The sequence below is a fragment of the Oryx dammah genome, unplaced genomic scaffold, assembly GCF_014754425.2.
Source record: "Oryx dammah isolate SB20612 unplaced genomic scaffold, SCBI_Odam_1.1 HiC_scaffold_26, whole genome shotgun sequence".
Taxonomy (NCBI): domain Eukaryota; kingdom Metazoa; phylum Chordata; class Mammalia; order Artiodactyla; family Bovidae; genus Oryx; species Oryx dammah.
This window is the reverse complement of record NW_024070210.1, coordinates 92,899,407-92,918,228: the sequence shown is the minus strand read 5'-3', so window position 1 is coordinate 92,918,228 and position 18,822 is coordinate 92,899,407. Positions and strand designations below refer to the sequence as shown.

At 41.2% G+C, this 18,822-nt stretch overlaps 1 protein-coding gene across 1 annotated transcript in view; it reads left to right on the top strand.

The window, feature by feature from the left end:
• Nucleotides 1-18,822, top strand: part of LOC120852603 (ras GTPase-activating-like protein IQGAP2) — a 309,398-nt gene that overhangs the window by 187,198 nt on the left and 103,378 nt on the right. The window contains exons 6-11 of the mRNA XM_040225934.1: nt 1,636-1,703; nt 2,006-2,119; nt 2,753-2,931; nt 4,917-5,004; nt 9,416-9,579; nt 12,184-12,344. Of these exons, the coding sequence (XP_040081868.1) occupies nt 1,636-1,703; nt 2,006-2,119; nt 2,753-2,931; nt 4,917-5,004; nt 9,416-9,579; nt 12,184-12,344 (774 nt within the window). The remainder of the gene's footprint in view (nt 1-1,635; nt 1,704-2,005; nt 2,120-2,752; nt 2,932-4,916; nt 5,005-9,415; nt 9,580-12,183; nt 12,345-18,822) is intronic.

The following is an 18,822-nucleotide window of genomic DNA, read 5'->3' as shown; positions in this document are numbered from 1 at the left end:
AAGGGAATGGCTCCCCACTCCAGTATTCTTGCCTGGAGAATCCCATGGACAGAGGAGCCTGGTGGGCTACAGTCTGTGGGGTCACAAAGAGTCAGACACGACTAAGTGATTAATGCTTTCACTTTTTTCATGTGAATTTATGGAATAGATATTTCCAGAAACAATATTAAAATGACTTATATCCAAGTATTTACTGTTTCGGAGAAGACAATGGCAACCCACTCCAGTACTCTTGCCTGGAAAATCCCATGGGCGGAGGAGCCTGGTAGGCTGCAGTCCATGGGATCGCTAAGAGTCGGACAGGACTGAGCGACTTCCCTTTCACTTTTCACTTTCATGCATTGGAGAAGGAAGTGGCAACCCACTCCAGTGTTCTTGCCTGGAGACTCCCAGGGACAGCGGAGCCTGGTGGGCTGCCGTCTATGGGGTTGCACAGAGTCAGACACGACTGAAGCGAGTTAGCAGCAGCAGCAGCATTTACTGTTTAACTCTGAATGATGATTTTCTATGTATTCTTTTGAAATCATGGATCAGTAATTTTTAACTTTGATCACATATTGCTTTTCTAAGTGATTATTTCTTACAAAGATCGAAAATTTTAATTTCAATGCATACTGCTTACACAGATTAATCATGCATTTTAAGAGTTTTCATTCCATTAAGAAGGCTTGATCTTGAACTCTTTTAATGAAATTTTGTGTTTATAAACAGATCTGTCTCATATCAACATTTGAAATGAGTCTTGAAATACTTCAAACCGTCAAAATCATTCTCTGTTCATTTTCCCAGATATGGTATTTGTAATTCGAACATCTAATTAAAATTTCCTAAGTTATAAGTCGATCAGAACTGATATTAAGTGAATACGGAATTTTTAGTTGGGTTGTAGAGTTGATCTTGGGGGCTAGGAAGGTTAAAATACATGTAGTTCAGAAACTGTGGCTCAATGCGTTTGAGGTGAGAAGTCACATAACTAAATATTTTCATCCTCTTTGGTAGAATTTAGATGTCAGACTCTAGCTTCTTTTGTCAGATTACAGGCAGGTTAGTTGTGACCATCATTGCTTCCTAATGAACTTTTTAAAAATATGTACACTTTTCTCTGCATTTTCCACTTTTTAAAATATATCCACATCATAGTAATATATCCACATCGTGGTTTGTCTTTAACATCTTTCCATCTACCAGTAGTCTTGCTGCTCTATTTATTGGTTCAGAATGTATAAAGCAAATAGTTCTTCAAGGGGGTATATGGTACTTGGAGGCATATATAGGTATGGAAAGGAACATATAATTTCAGCTATACTTTAAGCAAAATAAAATCATGTAATATCCAAAGAAATATTTACTGCTTTTGTTACTTGCTGGTTTGTGTTGTGTCCCTTAGCCTCCCTATAATTGGATGATTAGGTTAGTTTGCCTGTGAGCATGCTGAGTAGTTCAGAAGACCAGTTTTCCAGACAGTGACTGGGACTCTAGTCCTGGTCCCAATAAGGACTGTGTCACCTTGCATGGATTAGTTAAGATGATCGCTTAGGTGTTTCTCAAATAAAAAGACCCTTAAGATGTATGTAATTTCTAGCTCTAAGATTTATGATGATGAATTTTCTGATAGTTTTACGGTTTCTCTTTCAGTTTATATCTGTTCAAACTGGGAATTGCACCCCAGATCCAGGATTTGTTGGGCAAAGTAGACTTCACAGGTACTATTCTTTATCTTGATAATCTTTTACAGTGTAGCGATATTTTCTTTTCATTTTGATATTGATTCCCTTTTTTTCCTTTCTAGTGATCAGAGGAGAAAACTTGCTTATTGTCTTTAGACTCTGCCACGTGTCTGTTTCCTCACCTTTGTGACATGAGAAACAGAGGCTGGCTTCTTTCTAAAGTTCTTCTTTAGAATTGACCCCATGTTCTTGATGAACACATTTCTTAACACAAATACACTCATTCCTGCCTCTGTCTCGGTGGCTTTCATTGATTTTTTTTGGTTGTTCTTTTTCAGAGGAGGAAATCAGTAATATGAGAAAGGAGCTTGAGAAATATGGAATACAAATGCCATCTTTCAGCAAAATAGGTGGTATTCTGGCTAATGAACTGTCTGTGGATGAAGCTGCACGTGAGTCTACTTAAGATTCAAACTTGCCAGTGGCATGAGACTTACCTATTCCTGATTTTGGTTATAAGAAATAGATTATTTAGAAGATATTATAAGCACCCTAAATTTTTTTATAATATGTATTATAGGTAATTGATTTGAGCACATCACAATATAACCAAATAATTGACCTTGGACTCTAGACATCTGCTTGTACAATGCAATTTAAGAAGTTCCAGAAATCTTTACTCTCGAAAACGTTTCTCTGCTTTCTTTGTCCTTAGATTTCAGAGGCAGGGTACTCACTGCTGGGAATCTTTCCATGCTGCAAGTTAAATTGCAGTTGTCTCTTCAAGACAACATGATACTTTCAAAGTGTCACCCTGCAAACTCCCAGTGGTTGCCATAGCGTTTGATTCACATTCAATGCAAGTTGAATGAATGAATAGGAATCAGGTAACAGATGCTGAGGACCTGAGATAAATGCGCAGGTGGGGAGGTTGTTGCAGGGATGTGCTGTGGCTGAGGTTCTGTTGTTTGAATTCTCGACTGGACCCCACGGAAGAAAGTGAAGCTGCTTACGTTATGCACAGTCAGTACACCTGTCCATGTTCTTTTGCTGATAAAGTTCTTTTTTTTCTTTTTACTTCGCAGTGCATGCTGCAGTTATAGCCATTAATGAAGCGATTGAAAAAGGAATCGCTGAGCAGACCATTGTAACACTAAGAAATCCAAATGCAGTTCTGACTTTAGTGGATGACGATCTCGCACAGGAATATCAGAAGGAACTCTGGGAAGCCAAGAAAAGAAAAGAAGAAACTGCAAGGCTGAAGGTATTCAGTTAGATTCTGAGTGCTAGTTTGAAAAAGCTTTAATGTTATGAGGGATGTTTTTAAATCCGCTGGCTGTGGTCTCTCAAGCCACAGGCTATTGCTTTGGGTGAAGTATAAAGGTAAAAGAAGACCATGCCCTCTGTAAGGAAATTAGGTTTTCTTTTTTGATGAGTATTACAGGTAGCAAGGATGAAAGATCATGTTGAAAACTTATCAAGAAGGTGTAGAAGGAGCAGTTAAAGATCTTCCCTTGTTGAATATCACCTCGTGTTAGATGACTCACCTTCAGATTTATTACTAGAGGCTAATCATTGGGTGTGGTGAGGTCAGAGAAGACGCTTTTGAATTCACTTTCCTTGTATTTTCCCCATAGTTTCCCCTCCTATTTGAAGAAGTGATTCCTTCCTTGGAAAGTCAGCTCCTGACCCTCACGTTATATTTCCCGCTTCCTGTCTTACGGAAAACTTTGCACTCAGATTCCACTTCCTCACCAGCTTTCCCCTCCTTAAAGTCTTGCCATGTCAGCTTCAGCTCCGTTACCAAAGTAGCCCCTTTATCTTCACTTTTCCTCAGGGAATGGCACTGGGCACACTTGCCCCACACTGCTCCCGGCCTTACACTGCCTGCTTCGCCACCCCCCCACCCACGCTTTCTGGGCCTCTCTGCTGCTCTTCACATCTCTGCTTGTTCCTCCCCCTAAATGTGGAGAGCCTTCAACGTCTGCCATTGAATCACTCTTTTCTCTGCACTTCCTCCATTGAGCTCATCTACTTGTTGAAGAACTCAAGCTGTCAGCTTGATGCCCTCATCCCTTTGCCCCACCCCATCAGAAAGATGCTCATCCCTACCCTACCCTTCTCAGAAGGGTGTCTTGTACTGACTTCCCTTTGGAATGACCCCCCATACTGTTTCAGAACTCTCTGCATGGCCTCTGTGTCCTGGCCATCGCTGCCCTGTGCTGCCTCTTCTTGCTGGGCTCACCTCCAACCACCCCCCTTAACGTGCCACCACTCCTGCCTCAGCCCTGCCCCTCCTGACCTTGTCTCTGGGCTCTTGCCCCTTGGGTTCCCTGGCCTCCTATCATTTTCCAACCAACCCCTCTCCCGAGTTCCAGGTTGCAAAGTTGATCTTTAGCTACAGATCTGATGTCATTCCACCAGAAACCTCCCCTGATTCCCCGTTGCCTACTGAGGCAAGCACAGGTCCTCAAAAGGTTCCAGCATACCCAACCTACCTCCCCATCTTTCTGACCCAGAGCACGCACTCTGACTATAGCCCTGACACCCCAAGCTTTCTCACCGTTGTGATCAATTCCTGTTGTCTACATCCTACTCTCTCTTCTCCACCTTGAACACTGCTCTCTTCCTCCATGATGATGATGAAAGCCACTCGGTCATATCTGACCCCATGGACTGTAGCCCGCCAGGCTCCTCTGTCCATGGGATTCTCCAGGCAATAATACCAGAGTGGGTAGCCATTCTCTTCTCCAGGCATAAGCCCAGGTCTCTTGTGCTGCAGGCAGAGTCTTTACTATCTGAGCCGCAGGGAAGCCCTCTCTTCCAGGCCCTCCTCAGTTGTTGTCTCTTTAAAAAATTTTTCTTTCCACCCATGTTCTTCCCTAGAATATATTTTGTTCTGCTATATTTATTTGTGTTCTTGATTTTTCCTTTAGACTGAATCAAATGGCCAATATTCAGCTGGTTTTGATCTACAAAAGATGGCAATATCAAGTGGTCCAACCTAATGTTTTCCACGTTAGACAATTAGGCCTTTACAGAGAGTCACTGGGTCTGTTGTTCATTTTTGTAACCCTTGCTGGCATAGCTAACCCTGGTGCTCTGCACAGAGCAGGCACTCTTAAATGCTTGTATCGAGTTCACATGAATATTCACAAATGGTTTTTAGCACTCTTTAAGTTTTTGCTTTTAAATATCAAGCTTTGGAAACACTTAACCTCAAGAATCAATGAAGCCTTTGTTTTGCAGAATAACTGTATCTCAGAAGAAGAAAGAGATGCATATGAAGAATTGCTGACACAAGCAGAAATCCAAGGCAATATCAATAAAGTCAACAGTGAGTAATGGATCATATGAAGGAAATGGATACTTCTATAAGATGCAAATTTTTCTTATCTGAATCTCAGCAAAACTCTTAACATATATCCTTATAAAAGTGCCTTAGATGATGACAGATCCACTAAAAGTGTTGCTCTTGATTCTGGTGCCTCATCTGCTAGTTTTCCAGGCAGCTTTTCTGGGCATCTTGTCCCCAGTCCATGCAAAGTATCTCAAAACATCTTGAAGCTAGGTGCACTGTACCTTCCTGTTTCATCACAGGTACAGTGGATGTCATTTTTTGAACCTAACCCTTATTGGGCTAACCTTAAAGTTCTTTTAGTAAAGATTATGAGTTAACGATTGTCATTCCTTGCCCAGGATTATATGATAACATTTTATTGGAATCGTAAAGCTGTGATTGACACCTCTGCTTTTTTTTAACTTCTGAATTATTAGTCTGCAGTGTGTAAGAATTGTACTCTTACTGCTTGTGTAGCTTTGGTGCAAGTGAATAAGATGTGGCAGACCTACAAATCACATCGTGCAGGTTTGAATCCCATGGCCCTGAGACTCCATGGAGTCACACAGGACAGTTCTCCTTGGCACCTAGTTCAGTTATGTGACTATAAAGAACAAAAATCTGGGGTGATTAAAATAAGCATGTGCAAGTGTAGATACAGTAGTCTCTTTGTTAGTCTTTTTTGTTTCTCTAATAAAATTTATTTTTACTTGAGGCAGTAAGGAATTCTCTTTGACATTTATGTCCCCAAGGTCAACCTAAATAACCCACATATATCCTGAAAAGGAATACATCAAAGACCAGTTAGCCATTTAATAAGGCATGTAAACTTCTGCCAAGTTTAAACTTGGAGTGCCACTAATTCCAATAGTCCTAAACCCTCAGTGTAACCTCCTAGATGAGCCTTGAATGTTCTTTATGGCTCTTAGCCCCTTCAAGGAAATGCGCATCTATAGGTATTACTCAAGAGTTTTCCTCTAAGTTTCTGATAGAGACATATATTAAAGGCTTCAAACAAGGAGGCCCAGAGAAAATTGATAAATATGTCTAGGAGTTAACCACTGAGTGGATTTGAGAATTTACCTCCACTTACAAGTACTGAGAGCACTAGGATTACTTTTTTTAAGGAACACCTTGACATTTTGAGATGTGTGTTCCTATTTTTATTCTTATTAAATTTTGAACATGTTGGTGATGATACATGAAGTACAGTTTCAAGTTTCTCTTTCTGCTCTATTTGAAAGCTGAGAATTTCATTATGCTTGACAGAAATAAATTATAGGAAGAAACTAATATTGCTAGCGAGACACCTGAGGTTCATAAGCTTAGTGGGAAGTCCATAGCTCTATGCCATCCTTTATTTTTGAAATGTTTATAACCACTAGAATAGATTTCTTTTTCATGTTAAATATAATACCTTATATAAAATTTTCATTACTTGATTGAATGACACAATTTCCTGACCACAAATTTGATGCCAAATTGACTATGCTTTTTTTTCCACTTTTAAGTAAAAAGCATGAGATGATTTTCACTAATGCATAACCAGCTAAAATTATGAAAGACATTGCAGTGTTTAATGGCTTTAAATGCACAGAACATGATTATCCTGAAGGTTTTGATCTCTCCCCATTGGAAAATTTATAGTAATATTAGAAATACCTAGCATTAGTCTTGAAAAAATTCTCCAAAGCATATTTTAGCCAGTGACGTGACAATGAGACAATGGTTTGCTTTAAACTATGTCAGTGTAACTGCTTGACAAGCTTTCCCCGAGTCATGGAGCTTGTTACATTAAAATGTTAAGGTGTCTACATTTGTGGCAGCCATGGTAATGGCAGAAAGGGACAGCTTTGCTGATAGTAGTACCAGGTCTGTTTTCAGAGGCTTCAGGTTTGTTTGGACTGCAGTCATTTAACTTGGAGTTTGGTACATGCTTTCCATTCATTACATATATTCTGTTAAGATTAGGGCTTGAGACTTTGTTAAATGCAGAGTGTAAAAGAGTGGTTAAGCTTACTTTATATTTCTTTTTTTAGAAGAAATGGTTCATTAAGAGTGTTTTAAAGGATATATTTTTTCTTGTAATATTTTACCACCCAGTTTTCCAAACTTATATAATAGAGTTTTCAAAGGTGAAGTACAGTTCTATTCAGGATAATTAGAGACACAACCAAAAGGCCTTGGATAACCTTAACAGAGCGTCAAACATGACAACCAAACACTGACCTCTTCTGGAATTCTTTCATGTATCATACTAGTTCTAAGAATAGCAAAAAGTGTTTGGGTTCTTCAGGTATTATTCTAACTTATTCTAAAAGTTTTCTGGGGTGTGGCATGAAGGACCGCATTAGTTTTAAGTATTTCCTGTTCTTGAATGAGGTATCTCAGTAGAAAAGCTATTGAGCTTGGCTCTGTGCGAATATAGGTAGAGAAGATAAATTCCCATCTGTTAAAAAGGGTTAGAATAATCTTAGCTGTATTCTAGTCATATGTTAGGGAGACAGACTAATCTTTGAAAACTCTAGAAATGTCTGGGTCTGTGTTGCCTCTACTAACCTGAAACCTTCTCTGTAAGGCAAAACCCCACTGGTTCCATCCAGTTTCTGTTGCCTGGTAGCAGAGTCCACCACTCATTCTTCCATTTGGTCACAATTCCACTTCTGTGTTCTTGAAACTATACTGAATTTACTGTTCCAAGTACCCTCCATGTGGTCACTAAAAGTCAGGTCTTTATAACCTGAATGTTGTGACTCGTAGAGACATCACTGAGCTTCTGATTGGATCAGGTAGTGTAAACCAAGGCATCTCTGTGATGAGGGCTTTTTTTTATTTTTTAGGTCAAATGACACAGTAGTTCTCCCCCACCCCCACTCCCCACTTACCCACAGTTTTCTTGATGGAAATTTCAGTTCCCTACTGTCAATTGCAGTCTGAAAATGTTAGATGGAAATTTCTAGGAATATCGCCTGTCTTTTCAGTTACATGCTGTTCCAAGTAGCATGGTGAACTCTCACGCCACCCCCTTGGCACGTGGATCGACACTTTGTCCGGGAGGCCCCACCCTTCAGCCACTTAGTAGCCATCTCATCACCAGCCTGTCTGGTGTCATAGTCCTTGTCTTCATGCCATCCTCGCTTTACTTAATAATGGCCCCAAAGCCCGAGAGCAGTGATGCTAGCAATTCAGAGATGCCAAAGAGAAGCTATTAAGTGCCTTCTTTAAGTGAAAAGCCAATGCGTCAATGAAGACATCAAAAAATAGCTTGAGATGAATGAAAATGGAAGCCCAACTTGCCAAAACTTACGGGTCATAGCAAAAGCAGCTCCAAGAGAGAACTATATAGCAATACACAACTATTTCAAGAAACAAGAAAAATTGTAAAATAACAATAAATAAAACTGAGACAGAGTCATAGGCACAGAGAAGAAGCTAATTTTTGCCAGAAGGGGAGATGGATGGGATGGGAGAAATAATTAAGATGTGAAGAGGTACACTCTACCAGTATAAAATAAGGAAGTCCTAAGAATGTTATTAGTTACTGTTGTTCATCTCTTACTATGCCTAACTTATAAATTAAACTTTATCACAGATGTGTATATATAGGGGGGGCGGAAAAAACAACAGTACCTGCAGGGTTCGGTTCTATCGTGGTTTCAGGCATCCCACTGGAGTTCTTGGAACCAGACTAACACATGGGGACCACCATTTCAATGTAGAATTATATACTCATAGGACTTTTGGTTGTAATATTTCAAAAAACATATCTGAAGTTATGTTCCCCTACAAAACCACACTTTACAAAACACAAGAGATGAGGGAGACTATTTGGAGACTTAATGATTGTTCTAGATCAAACAGCAGTGTGTCCGAGTGCCTCCTGGGGGTTCCCGCGGTGCTCATTCACAGGGAAGATAAAAGAGCCGTAGGGCAAGCCTTGCTTCTGGTCTTCACAGATCTTTAATCTCCTTGGGGAGGCAGAGCTAACACACAAAGAGCGTTAAAGAGCAATGCCTGTGAGATTCACATGGCCCAGTCCTAAATACCATGACAATGCCCAAGGTGTGAAATTCCCAGGAACTGAAGCCCTGTGAGGACTTCATGGGAGAAATGGTTCCAGTGCTGGTCCTGAAAGGAAGAATCTTGCAGGGAAGTCATGCTAGGCAGGAATGACCTTATAACTCCAGCTTTGTCAATGCTGAGGTTCTTCTAGGGACTAGCTCCAAGGATTAGACTATTTTCCAATTACAAGCTACCATATCCAACGCTTTGCTTACCATCCAAATGCAGCTTTTCAGAGTTCATGGAAGATGCCTGCTTAGGCTCTAGTCCTTGGAAGTGTGGGCTGGTGGTGTCAGGCCGCAGTGGGAAAGGCACAGGTTCTGATGAAGTGTTACTCCGACCCCAGGGCTGGCTGCCGTGGACCACATCAACGCTGTGATTCGGGAGGGTGACCCTGAGAGCACACTGCTTGCACTGCAGAGACCAGAGGCCCAGCTGCCCATTGTCTATCCCTTTGCTGCTGCGATGTATCAGAATGAACTTTTCAACCTCCAGAAGCAGAACGCCATGGTAAGTCAGAGGAGACTCAGTTACAGAGATGTTAATTCTGAGTCCTAGCAGCGAGGAGTGCTGCTGAGGAAAGGCGAGTGGGAGAGCAGTGTCTTCAGCTCGGCCCAGTCGCTGATCTCATTGGCTTCCCTGTGCCCATTCCACACCACCTTCCTCTTTAACTCCTGCCTTTCATCTCCTTAAAGAATCTGAGAGCATGGTTAGGATATGCAGTCAGGGCTCTACACAAATACACACTGAAAACTTAGTTGTTCTTATTTTCTGTGTGATTTTTGAAAAACTTGGTATAATTTAATAACAGACTGAAATTTTTTTTTTAAATATCTAACTTTCTTGATTTAGATTTCCAGAAATCTGCAACCAAGAGCATTAGCACCATGGCTTTGATTTTTGTCAGTGTCTGCTCTTACTATGTTAATGGGGATTAAGCAGTAAAATCATATAAGGTTACAGTAAATAAAAGCAAATGTACTAGACAGGATTAACGTAAGCAATGCAACAGAGTGAAAAATACTAAAGGCAGTGCCAAGAACTTAATGTATGAAAGAGCTAATATTTCAAAGACCTGGGAAAAGAAATGAAATCCTTAGAAGCATTTAACCATTTGGGAAAGAAAACATTACCTCACTGCACACAATAGAATAAATTTCCAGTATGAAAGGTTATGTGTAGAAAATCATTTAAAAATTAAAGTTCTGAAAAAACATGGAAGGACATTGGATCTTAAAATCAAACACAGTAGTGCTCTACCAAAAAACAAGAGGAGGAAAGCATAAAGCATAAACAGGCAACTCACAAATATACAGGGATGTTTCACAGTATTATCTATAGTACTGAAAAAAGGAAACAAACCATATGTTTAACTAGTAACAGACTGCACACCCTACTATTAAATGGAAAAAAATGAGATTGAAATATATAGCATTATCTTGTTTTTTACAATCGGAAAAGGAAAATAGTTTAAAAAACCAAAGTCTCTGTAAATGTTTGCATGAATTAAAAATTAACGAAAGTGTGTGTCACAAAAAGCCTTGGGTAGTGGGATTGGTTTTCTTATCCTTGCTTATTCAGACTTACAGTGCTTTATAAAGAGCTATTGCAGTATGAACTGTGCATACCACTTGTATGTGAATTTTTTTCAATGGTAAATACTGTAGTACGATATGATACACAGTTGGTTGAATCTGAGGATGCAGAAACTAGGATACAGAAGGATGAGCATATGGAGGACCAACTTACATGGGGGCAGAGGAGCCTGGTGGCTTCAGTCCACGGGGCCACAAAGAGTCGGACATGACTTAGGGACTAAACAGCAACAGTTATATGGAGATTTTGGATTGTGTGGAGATGCAGCGCTCCTAACTCTGGTGTTGCTCAGTGGTCAATTCTATTTTGTAATAAAAGAAAAATCCGTTATTTCTTTAAACTGCCTATAGGCTCTCTTGTTAATATTGTCCCTGTTTCTCTAACTCAGGCCTAAAGCTGCGTACACTCTAGCACATTCATCCGTTTCTTCTTTATTTGTCCTCATCTTTTTGTCTGTATACCACTTTAGGTATTTGTGGCGAATCTCAAATGATTCCATTCTGCTCTTGTAATTTGATACCTTCCTTCTGTGTTAAACTCACAGTTAATGTAAGGTCTTTGGATAAAACTTACATGTTCCCTATAAAAACCCTTCTTCCCATTTGCTTTGGAACATAAAATTGTGCTTTGTTAATCTAAAATTAATTCACTGTGAAATTTCCATGGAGAGCCAGAAAGCTATAGTGCATTTTGGTATAAATATTATGCATACAAAATATACAATATCCTAAATGTAAAGATAGATATCAGGATTTTAAAAAGTTTATTTTCATGCTTCCTCTATGTTCCTTCAATAGGATGGAAGAAATAACCCTTTTGAAGCTGGGCCAAGTCAGTATAAGATGGTTAAAAGGAAAAGAATGGTGAAAGGGGCTTTCTGTAACCTGAGATGTATTTTTTAAATAAACCTAATCCTTACCTGCTTTTCATTAAGATTTGCCTCACGTTTCTTCAAATATCTATACCCTAGAGTATGTTTAAAATTTCTACCCATTTATAAAAATGTGACTTAAACTAACTTTTTAAAAATTAAAATCAATATTGCTTAATGACTTTGATTTACTTTGCCAGGGTTATCATCTTGAGGTAAAATTCTCCCCTCTTTTCCTTACCCTTAGTTCAAACTTAAAGTCATTAGTTATACTAATGTCTCGTTTGCACTTAGAGACAGTAACGATGTCATCCAACCAGTGGCTTAATTATTTGGTAAGACTAAGCCTGTTGGCAGCCAGTATAGCTGCAGGTAGGAAGAGGCTGCAGCTGTCCAGATGTTTATGGAGTCATAACCAAGGACTGTAATTAACTCAATTCCCCAGACGAGCATCTAAGGAAAATCTAGAAGCCACTGACCCGTTCTGGAAAGCCAATGAAAAATAGATGACCAGGCAGCCCTCTTCGTCCTGGGTTCTCACAATCTCTGACTTTTCTGTACTCTTTGAAGTGAACCTTCTGAACCCCCATCACATACATGGGGTGTGTGAATTTGGGGAGCTTATATTACCATATGTTTCCTAACAGAACTACTTGGCCCATGAGGAGCTCTTGATTGCGGTGGAAATGCTATCTGCTGTAGCTTTACTCAACCAGGCCTTGGAGAGCAACGATCTTGTGTCTGTGCAGAATCAACTTAGAAGCCCGACAATAGGCTTTAACAATCTGGACGAGACGTATGTGGAACGGTAAGGGAACATTTTCCAAACTTCCTTTCAGTGCAGAGATGTGTGTTTGGCAGACCTCACAGATGAACGATTTATTCCTTCCTGAAGAAAGCCATTTAGCCATGCTTACTTATTTATTTATTTTTTTTTGCCATGCTCATTTTCTTAAAAGCTAGTCTACTTTGTTCTAAGAGTCCTTCAGATATTTGAATCCTTCTTCCCAGTTTTCCTTTTAGAGGAAGGAACAGAGTCTAAGAAGGAGCATCCCGTGGCAATTTCTTACTGTATATATTATTAGCAAAAATTGATAGGCTTAAGTAAAATAAATGTTGAATGCCTACCTTCCCTTGGGCTTCTTTAGAAAATAACAGAATGTGGAAGAGTTGGAAGCAGCCTTAATAATCGTCCAGACCGGTTTCTTAGTTTACTGGTGAGGAAACTGAATCTGTATTTGTGGACCCAAGGTTGGGCAGTTGAGCTTCAAACCTCATTCTTCTGATGGTTAAACCCAAGGACTCCAGAGACCCCAGTGACTCATGACAGTGGGTAACGATCTCAACTTAGTGTCTTTTATTTCTTGTTCCTGAAACAAGCTACTTGATATTATAGTTGATAGAATCAAAAACACTACAGCAGGTACAGAGAGAAAACTAAGGGCCAGAATCATCAGTCAGTTCAGTCACTCAGTCGTGTCCGACTCTTTGTGACCCCATGAACCACAGCACGCCAGGCTTCCCTGTCCATCACCAACTCCTGGAGCTCACTCAAACTCATGTCCATCGAGTCAGTGATGCCATCCAACCATCTCATCCTCTGTCTTCCCCTTCTCCTCCCACCTTCAGTTTTTCCCAGCATCAGGGTCTTTTCCAATGAGTCAGTTCTTTGCATCGGATGGCCAGAGGACTGGAGCTTCAGCTTCAGCATCAGTCCTTCCAATGAATATCCAGGACTGATTTCCTTTTGACCTCCCTGCAGTCCAAGGGCCAGAATAAGGAGCCCAATTAGAAAGAGAAGTCGCTCAGTCGTGTCTGACTCTTTGCAACCCCATGAACTGTAGCCTGCCAGGCTCCTTCTTCCATGGGATTCTCCAGGCAAGAACCCTGGAGTGGGTTGCCATTTCCTTCTCCAGGGATCGAACCCAGGTCTCCCACAATGCAGGCAGATTCTTTACCAGCTGCGCTACCAGGGAAGCCCTCATTTTACTTATAAGTGAGCAGTTATGGATGATCAAGGGCTCAGACTCTCTTCGAGCAGTTTCCTTTGCTTAAGCAAAAGGGACCAAGGGAAAGGAACACACTGATACAGAGGTGGATGTCACCAGAGTGAACCCTGCCATCAAAAGCCCAAGTTAAAACGAGTGAATATCCATCTTGGATTCTTGTGACCACCAGGGGGAGATGTCTGCATAGATCTTGACAAAAGCACTTAACTGGTTCTGGAATTGCTGAAGTAGGTAATTCTCTTGAGTGACATACAGGAGAAATAAAGACTTGCTAGGTTTTTTTTAAATGGTATTTGACCAGTTGTCCATGTAGAGAATGGCCCCAAAGTAGCAGAACAGCCACCAGGGAACCCTAGTAGAACAGTGGCCTTTCCTTGTTTTTGGTCGTCTTGGAAAAACTGATGTTCTTATGCAACTTAATTTGACGACTTGGTTTCTTTTTTTTTTTAGTGAAAATGAAGTCGCTCAGTCATGTCCAACTCTTTGTGACCCCATAGACTGTCTAGCATAGTCTAGCACACTCCTCCATCTATGGGATTTTCCAGGCAAGGGTACTGGAGTGGGTTGCCATTTCCTTCTCCACGACTTGGTTTCTATAACTTCTTAGAGTCTATTTCCAAGGTAATTTATTTCGACCTCTGCTGTTTATATTAATGGCGCCATCCTCTCCTCCAAGCTTAGACACCTCCAGTTAACGTGAGTTTTTCTCTACGTTTGTGAGACACCCTTGAGCTATGTGTAGCCTGCTCACTTTTTCCCAGACAGTAGCCAGTATGTGTGCACCGTACCTCTGCATAACGTTTCCATTTCCCAGTGACCACTTCATTTAGACATTTCACTTTTGCTTTTGAAATGACCTCCAAACTGGTCTTGCTCTGTCTTTGCCATCCTCATTCATTCATTTCTAACTAGGCTTTTCTGCTTTCTCAGTGTTAGAGAAGGCAGAGTTGGTTTCTTCCTTATGAAGCCTAACTGTCTAGATTTGTTGATGAGATCGTTTTCAAGACACAGAGCATCCCTGCCACCTCCCTCTAAATGACAGTACCCCCTCCCTCCAGATCACCCACTTTGATTATTAAAAATCCTCTCTTCCTCTATCTCAATTTATAAATAACCCATTAAGGAAATGGACCCATACCCCATTTGAGAACCACTTTTATACCTGTGATTTTCAACTGGGGACACGAATAGGCTTTAGAGTGCAAATATTCTGTATGAAAGACTTTTAAAACTTTATTTTAAAATAAAATCACAAATTTTAGCACTTTCCAGGTCACCTGGATGACCCAATACCAACAGGAGTTTCTTGAGCCCCTTTGGTTCTTATATGGCTTGTTGCATTGGTTTCAAAGGTTCTCCTACAGCCTCATTTCAGTTTCCATGCTAGCTTTTAACCAGGTTCTTGGAAGCCCAAGTGGGCGGGTTTTCAACTTTAAGAAACACTATAGCTCTCCCTTATGGTCTTACAACCTCTTCGTAGTACACGGGTGCTGCACAGGGCCACCTGGCTAAATTCTTACAAGGTCGCTACCCATTTACCATGGCTTCTGCCCTTGGGACTCTGTTTTCCCAGAAAGGTTCTTTTGCCCAATTCTCACAAGAGTGATACAGGGTTGGCATTGGCTCTGGGCATACAGTGTTTCCAGATTAATTGTTCTAAAATGTACTTACGTTTATCATGCGCTCCCTACGATTGTCCTCTGTTCTCATCTGCATTACCTTCAACGTGGTGTTCTGCTCTTAGCTCTAGCTATAGTCCTCCTTGTATTTTGCACTTCGGCCAAGCTGGATCCAGACACTCTGTTCTTTCTGGTTTATCTGCTCATAAGCATACTTGTCTCACCACTAGGAACACAATGCCTGTCACCCATCTCCAGCTAGCACAGCTCTGGAGCTCCCAAGCCGTCCCTCCCAGGGATGATGCTTCTGTGAACTAGTCCCATACTTCTCCCACCCCAGCCAATGTCATCTCTTCTGAGAACTAACATGATGTGGTTAAAGGAACATAGCCTTGGAGCCAAAAATAATCTGTGTGACTCTTCCTAGCCAAGCCCCTTTCTCTTCATCTGTAAAGCAGAGAAACACACACACAATGAAAGCACCTGCTCTGCATTTGCAGAGCCTCAATGAGCCTGTCCCAAGCCAGGTGCTCCATCACTAAGTGTTTCTGTCTACTCCTTCCTTGGAACTCCATTACTTCCACTCTTATGTACAACCTCTAATTTTATGACTTTTCCCATGCTCTGCTCTTATACCCTATTTGAGCTTTTTTCCATCTTATCTAAAGAGCTGAAAGGCTTCCCAGGTGGCACAAGTGTTCTTGCCTGGAAAACTCCATGGACCAAGGAAACTGGTGAGCTACAGTTCATGGGATCGCAGAGAGTCAGACACAAATGAAGTGACTTAGCACAATGGGCTGAAAGCTCCTTGACATAATGGCTGCATCTTGTCCCTTCCAATCTCCCTATAGTGCCTGCCACAGGTTTTGTACATAGTTTGTACTTCATAAGCATCTGTTGAGCAAAGCTGACATTTTGGTCTTCTTCAAAGCTCCCCAAGTGTGTTAGAAAGGTAATCTTACTAGTCTAACCATAGCAGACACCAAAGGGAACTCTCAGAAAGGTGGGGAGGGAAAAGACATAGGCCTGTTGGGTAAACTACAACAGTATCGAAAGTTGATATCTTTAGTGCTGGAGACTAATACTCTTATGGAAAGCCTGTGGAGCTCTGTTGTGTTATTCATCGTATTTTTTCCTTTTGCTAGTATTTGTTCATTTACAAGGAAATGGTGGGTGAGTGTGGATTTTATTTTTTTCCTTCTGTTCATCCTTAAGCATTTCCATTTTATTCCCACTGGGTCATCATTTAGGTGTCAGATATATGAAATGCCTGAAAGGATTTTGCACTTTCTTATAGAATGGTCCCCATCTATAATGGATACTAGTGAGTACAAGTTGCTGTTTATCCATTGTTATTGTGATCAGTGTTATTTGTTATATATTGCTACTCATAAGTGGTTCCCTGGTGGCTCAGATGATAAAGAATCTGCCTGCAATGAAAGAGACCCAGATCAATCCCTGGATTGGAAAGATCCCCTGGAAAAGTACCGGGGACCAGCCCCGGTTGGATCCAGGTTATCCAAAGCGTGGATGGTGAGGCGAGAGAGATATATAGATATAGAGAGAGATAAGGAAAGAATTTGCAGTTAAGAGAATAGAGGAGAGAAAAGAGGCTGATATTTCTTGGTTTACGCAGAAAGCCAATAAAGCCTCAGACAAGAGACTTGCTCTGTTCACATAGGCCACAGGCGCCCTCTCGAATAGCGGAAGGTGCCCCCACCTTAGGCACCTTCTCGAGTGGGTCTTAGAAGCCCGGGCAGGAAAGTGAACTCAGAGGGCCCCTGTGCCCCAGGGAATTAGCCTGAAAAAAAAAGATAAAGAGAGAAAGAAGGTACGACATGGGGAGGCCAAGCTTGTGCAAGACCATAACTTTATTTTCAAAAGGAGCTTATATACCCTAAGTTTTGCATAATGGAAGATGCAGAGTCATGCAGGGGCAGTGGTCCTGACCCTTACTGATACCAGGCTTTCTTTCTGCATACCTTTCCGTATACAAAAGGTCTCAGGTGATTTACATTATCTTCTGGCCAGGAGGCCTGTTAACATTTTATGGCTTTTTACCTTGATAAATGTTAATCAACCAAAAAACTCATTTTCCCTTGAAGTGTTTTTTCTTTAATCTGCATCACCCTCAAAATACTAAATAAAGTTACATTCCTATAGCACAAAGGTGCAATGGGTTATAACAAAGAAAGTACTTAACTCAAAGATCTAATGTTGCTAATGCCAGGGCTACTACCTGTTTTTTCTATGTACCAACTATATCAACAAATAAAAGATATGAAAACTTGCCAGCAAGTATTGGTTCAACAATGAAACCCTTAACCAGTTCTATTCTAATGATTTTTAACTCCTCGAAAGGCTCTACATTCCTTTTAAGCTTCCTGTGCCTCTTACAGTTGGGAGGCTGTAAACAATCACATTTGTAGTTGAAAAAGTCCAGATAAACCTGTCAGGCAAGTTAGGAAGCTATCAGGGGGGTTTGAATTGAAACACTCCAATTACATGCCCAGGAGACTTATAAACTAGAGCTCTAAGTTAATTTTCTTCAGAGAAAGGTGGTCGGGGACAGTCCCCCGTTGGTAACAGGGAGTTGGTGAAAAATAGCAGGACAGGCAGATGCTGGTTTGGGGGTAGATGCTCGAGCAGATCCAGGGGGTCCCTCGAGTCCTGACTCGCCTTTGCCTGTCAGGCCTCTTCCTCATGACCTTTGTCATGGGTGGGATCTCCCATGCTGGCTCCCAGCAGAAAAGGAAATGGCAACCCATTGCAGTACTCTTGCCTGGAGAACCCCATGGACAGAGGAGCCTAGTAGGCTGCCATCCATGGGGTTGCTAGGAGTCGGATACGACTGAGCGACTTCACTTTCACTTTTCACTTTCATGCACTGGAGAAGGAAATGGCAACCCAATCCAGTGTTCTTGACTGGAGAATCCCAGGGATGGGGGAGCCTGGTGGGCTGTCATCTACGGGGTCACACAGAGTCGGACACGACTGAAGCAACTTAGCAGCAGCATTAGCAATGAAAGAGACCCAGATAAATCCCTGGATTGGAAAGATCCCCTGGAAAAGGAAATGGCAACCCATTGCAGTATTCTTGCCTGGAGAATCCCCATGGACAGAGGAGCCTGGTGGGCTACAGTCCATAGGGTCGCAAAGAGTCAAACGACTGAAGTGACTTAGCATGTACGCAAGTGTAGAAAAGTATTTTCTTAGGTTTATAACTCTTGATAAGGTGTGAATCTCACACAGGACCTCGAGACACTTTCAAGGCTGTGTTTGGTAATGCCTTGTTCAGACACAGAAAATGAGTCCTCCCCACCACTTCCTATTCTGAATGATATTTTTCTCTTTCAAGCGACACCCAATGGAAGACATATCAGTGTCACCTTGGAGTGCGCAGAACTTTGAGAAAACCTGTCACAATGAGGAAACAGTTACAGATTCAATGTAGTGTTACTCCTTTGAACCTCTGCTGTAAATCTGTTTGTTCTATTCAGAAGTCAAGTTGCAAAGTGAATCAGTATATGCGTAGAGGATTGAGCTTCACTTCTCTGGTATAAAGATGCACAAGCAAATTAAACTATTGGGTTTCTACACTTTGGCCTGGAATAACTTACTCATGTTAGCTTATGGTTATAACGTTGTTTCTATAATC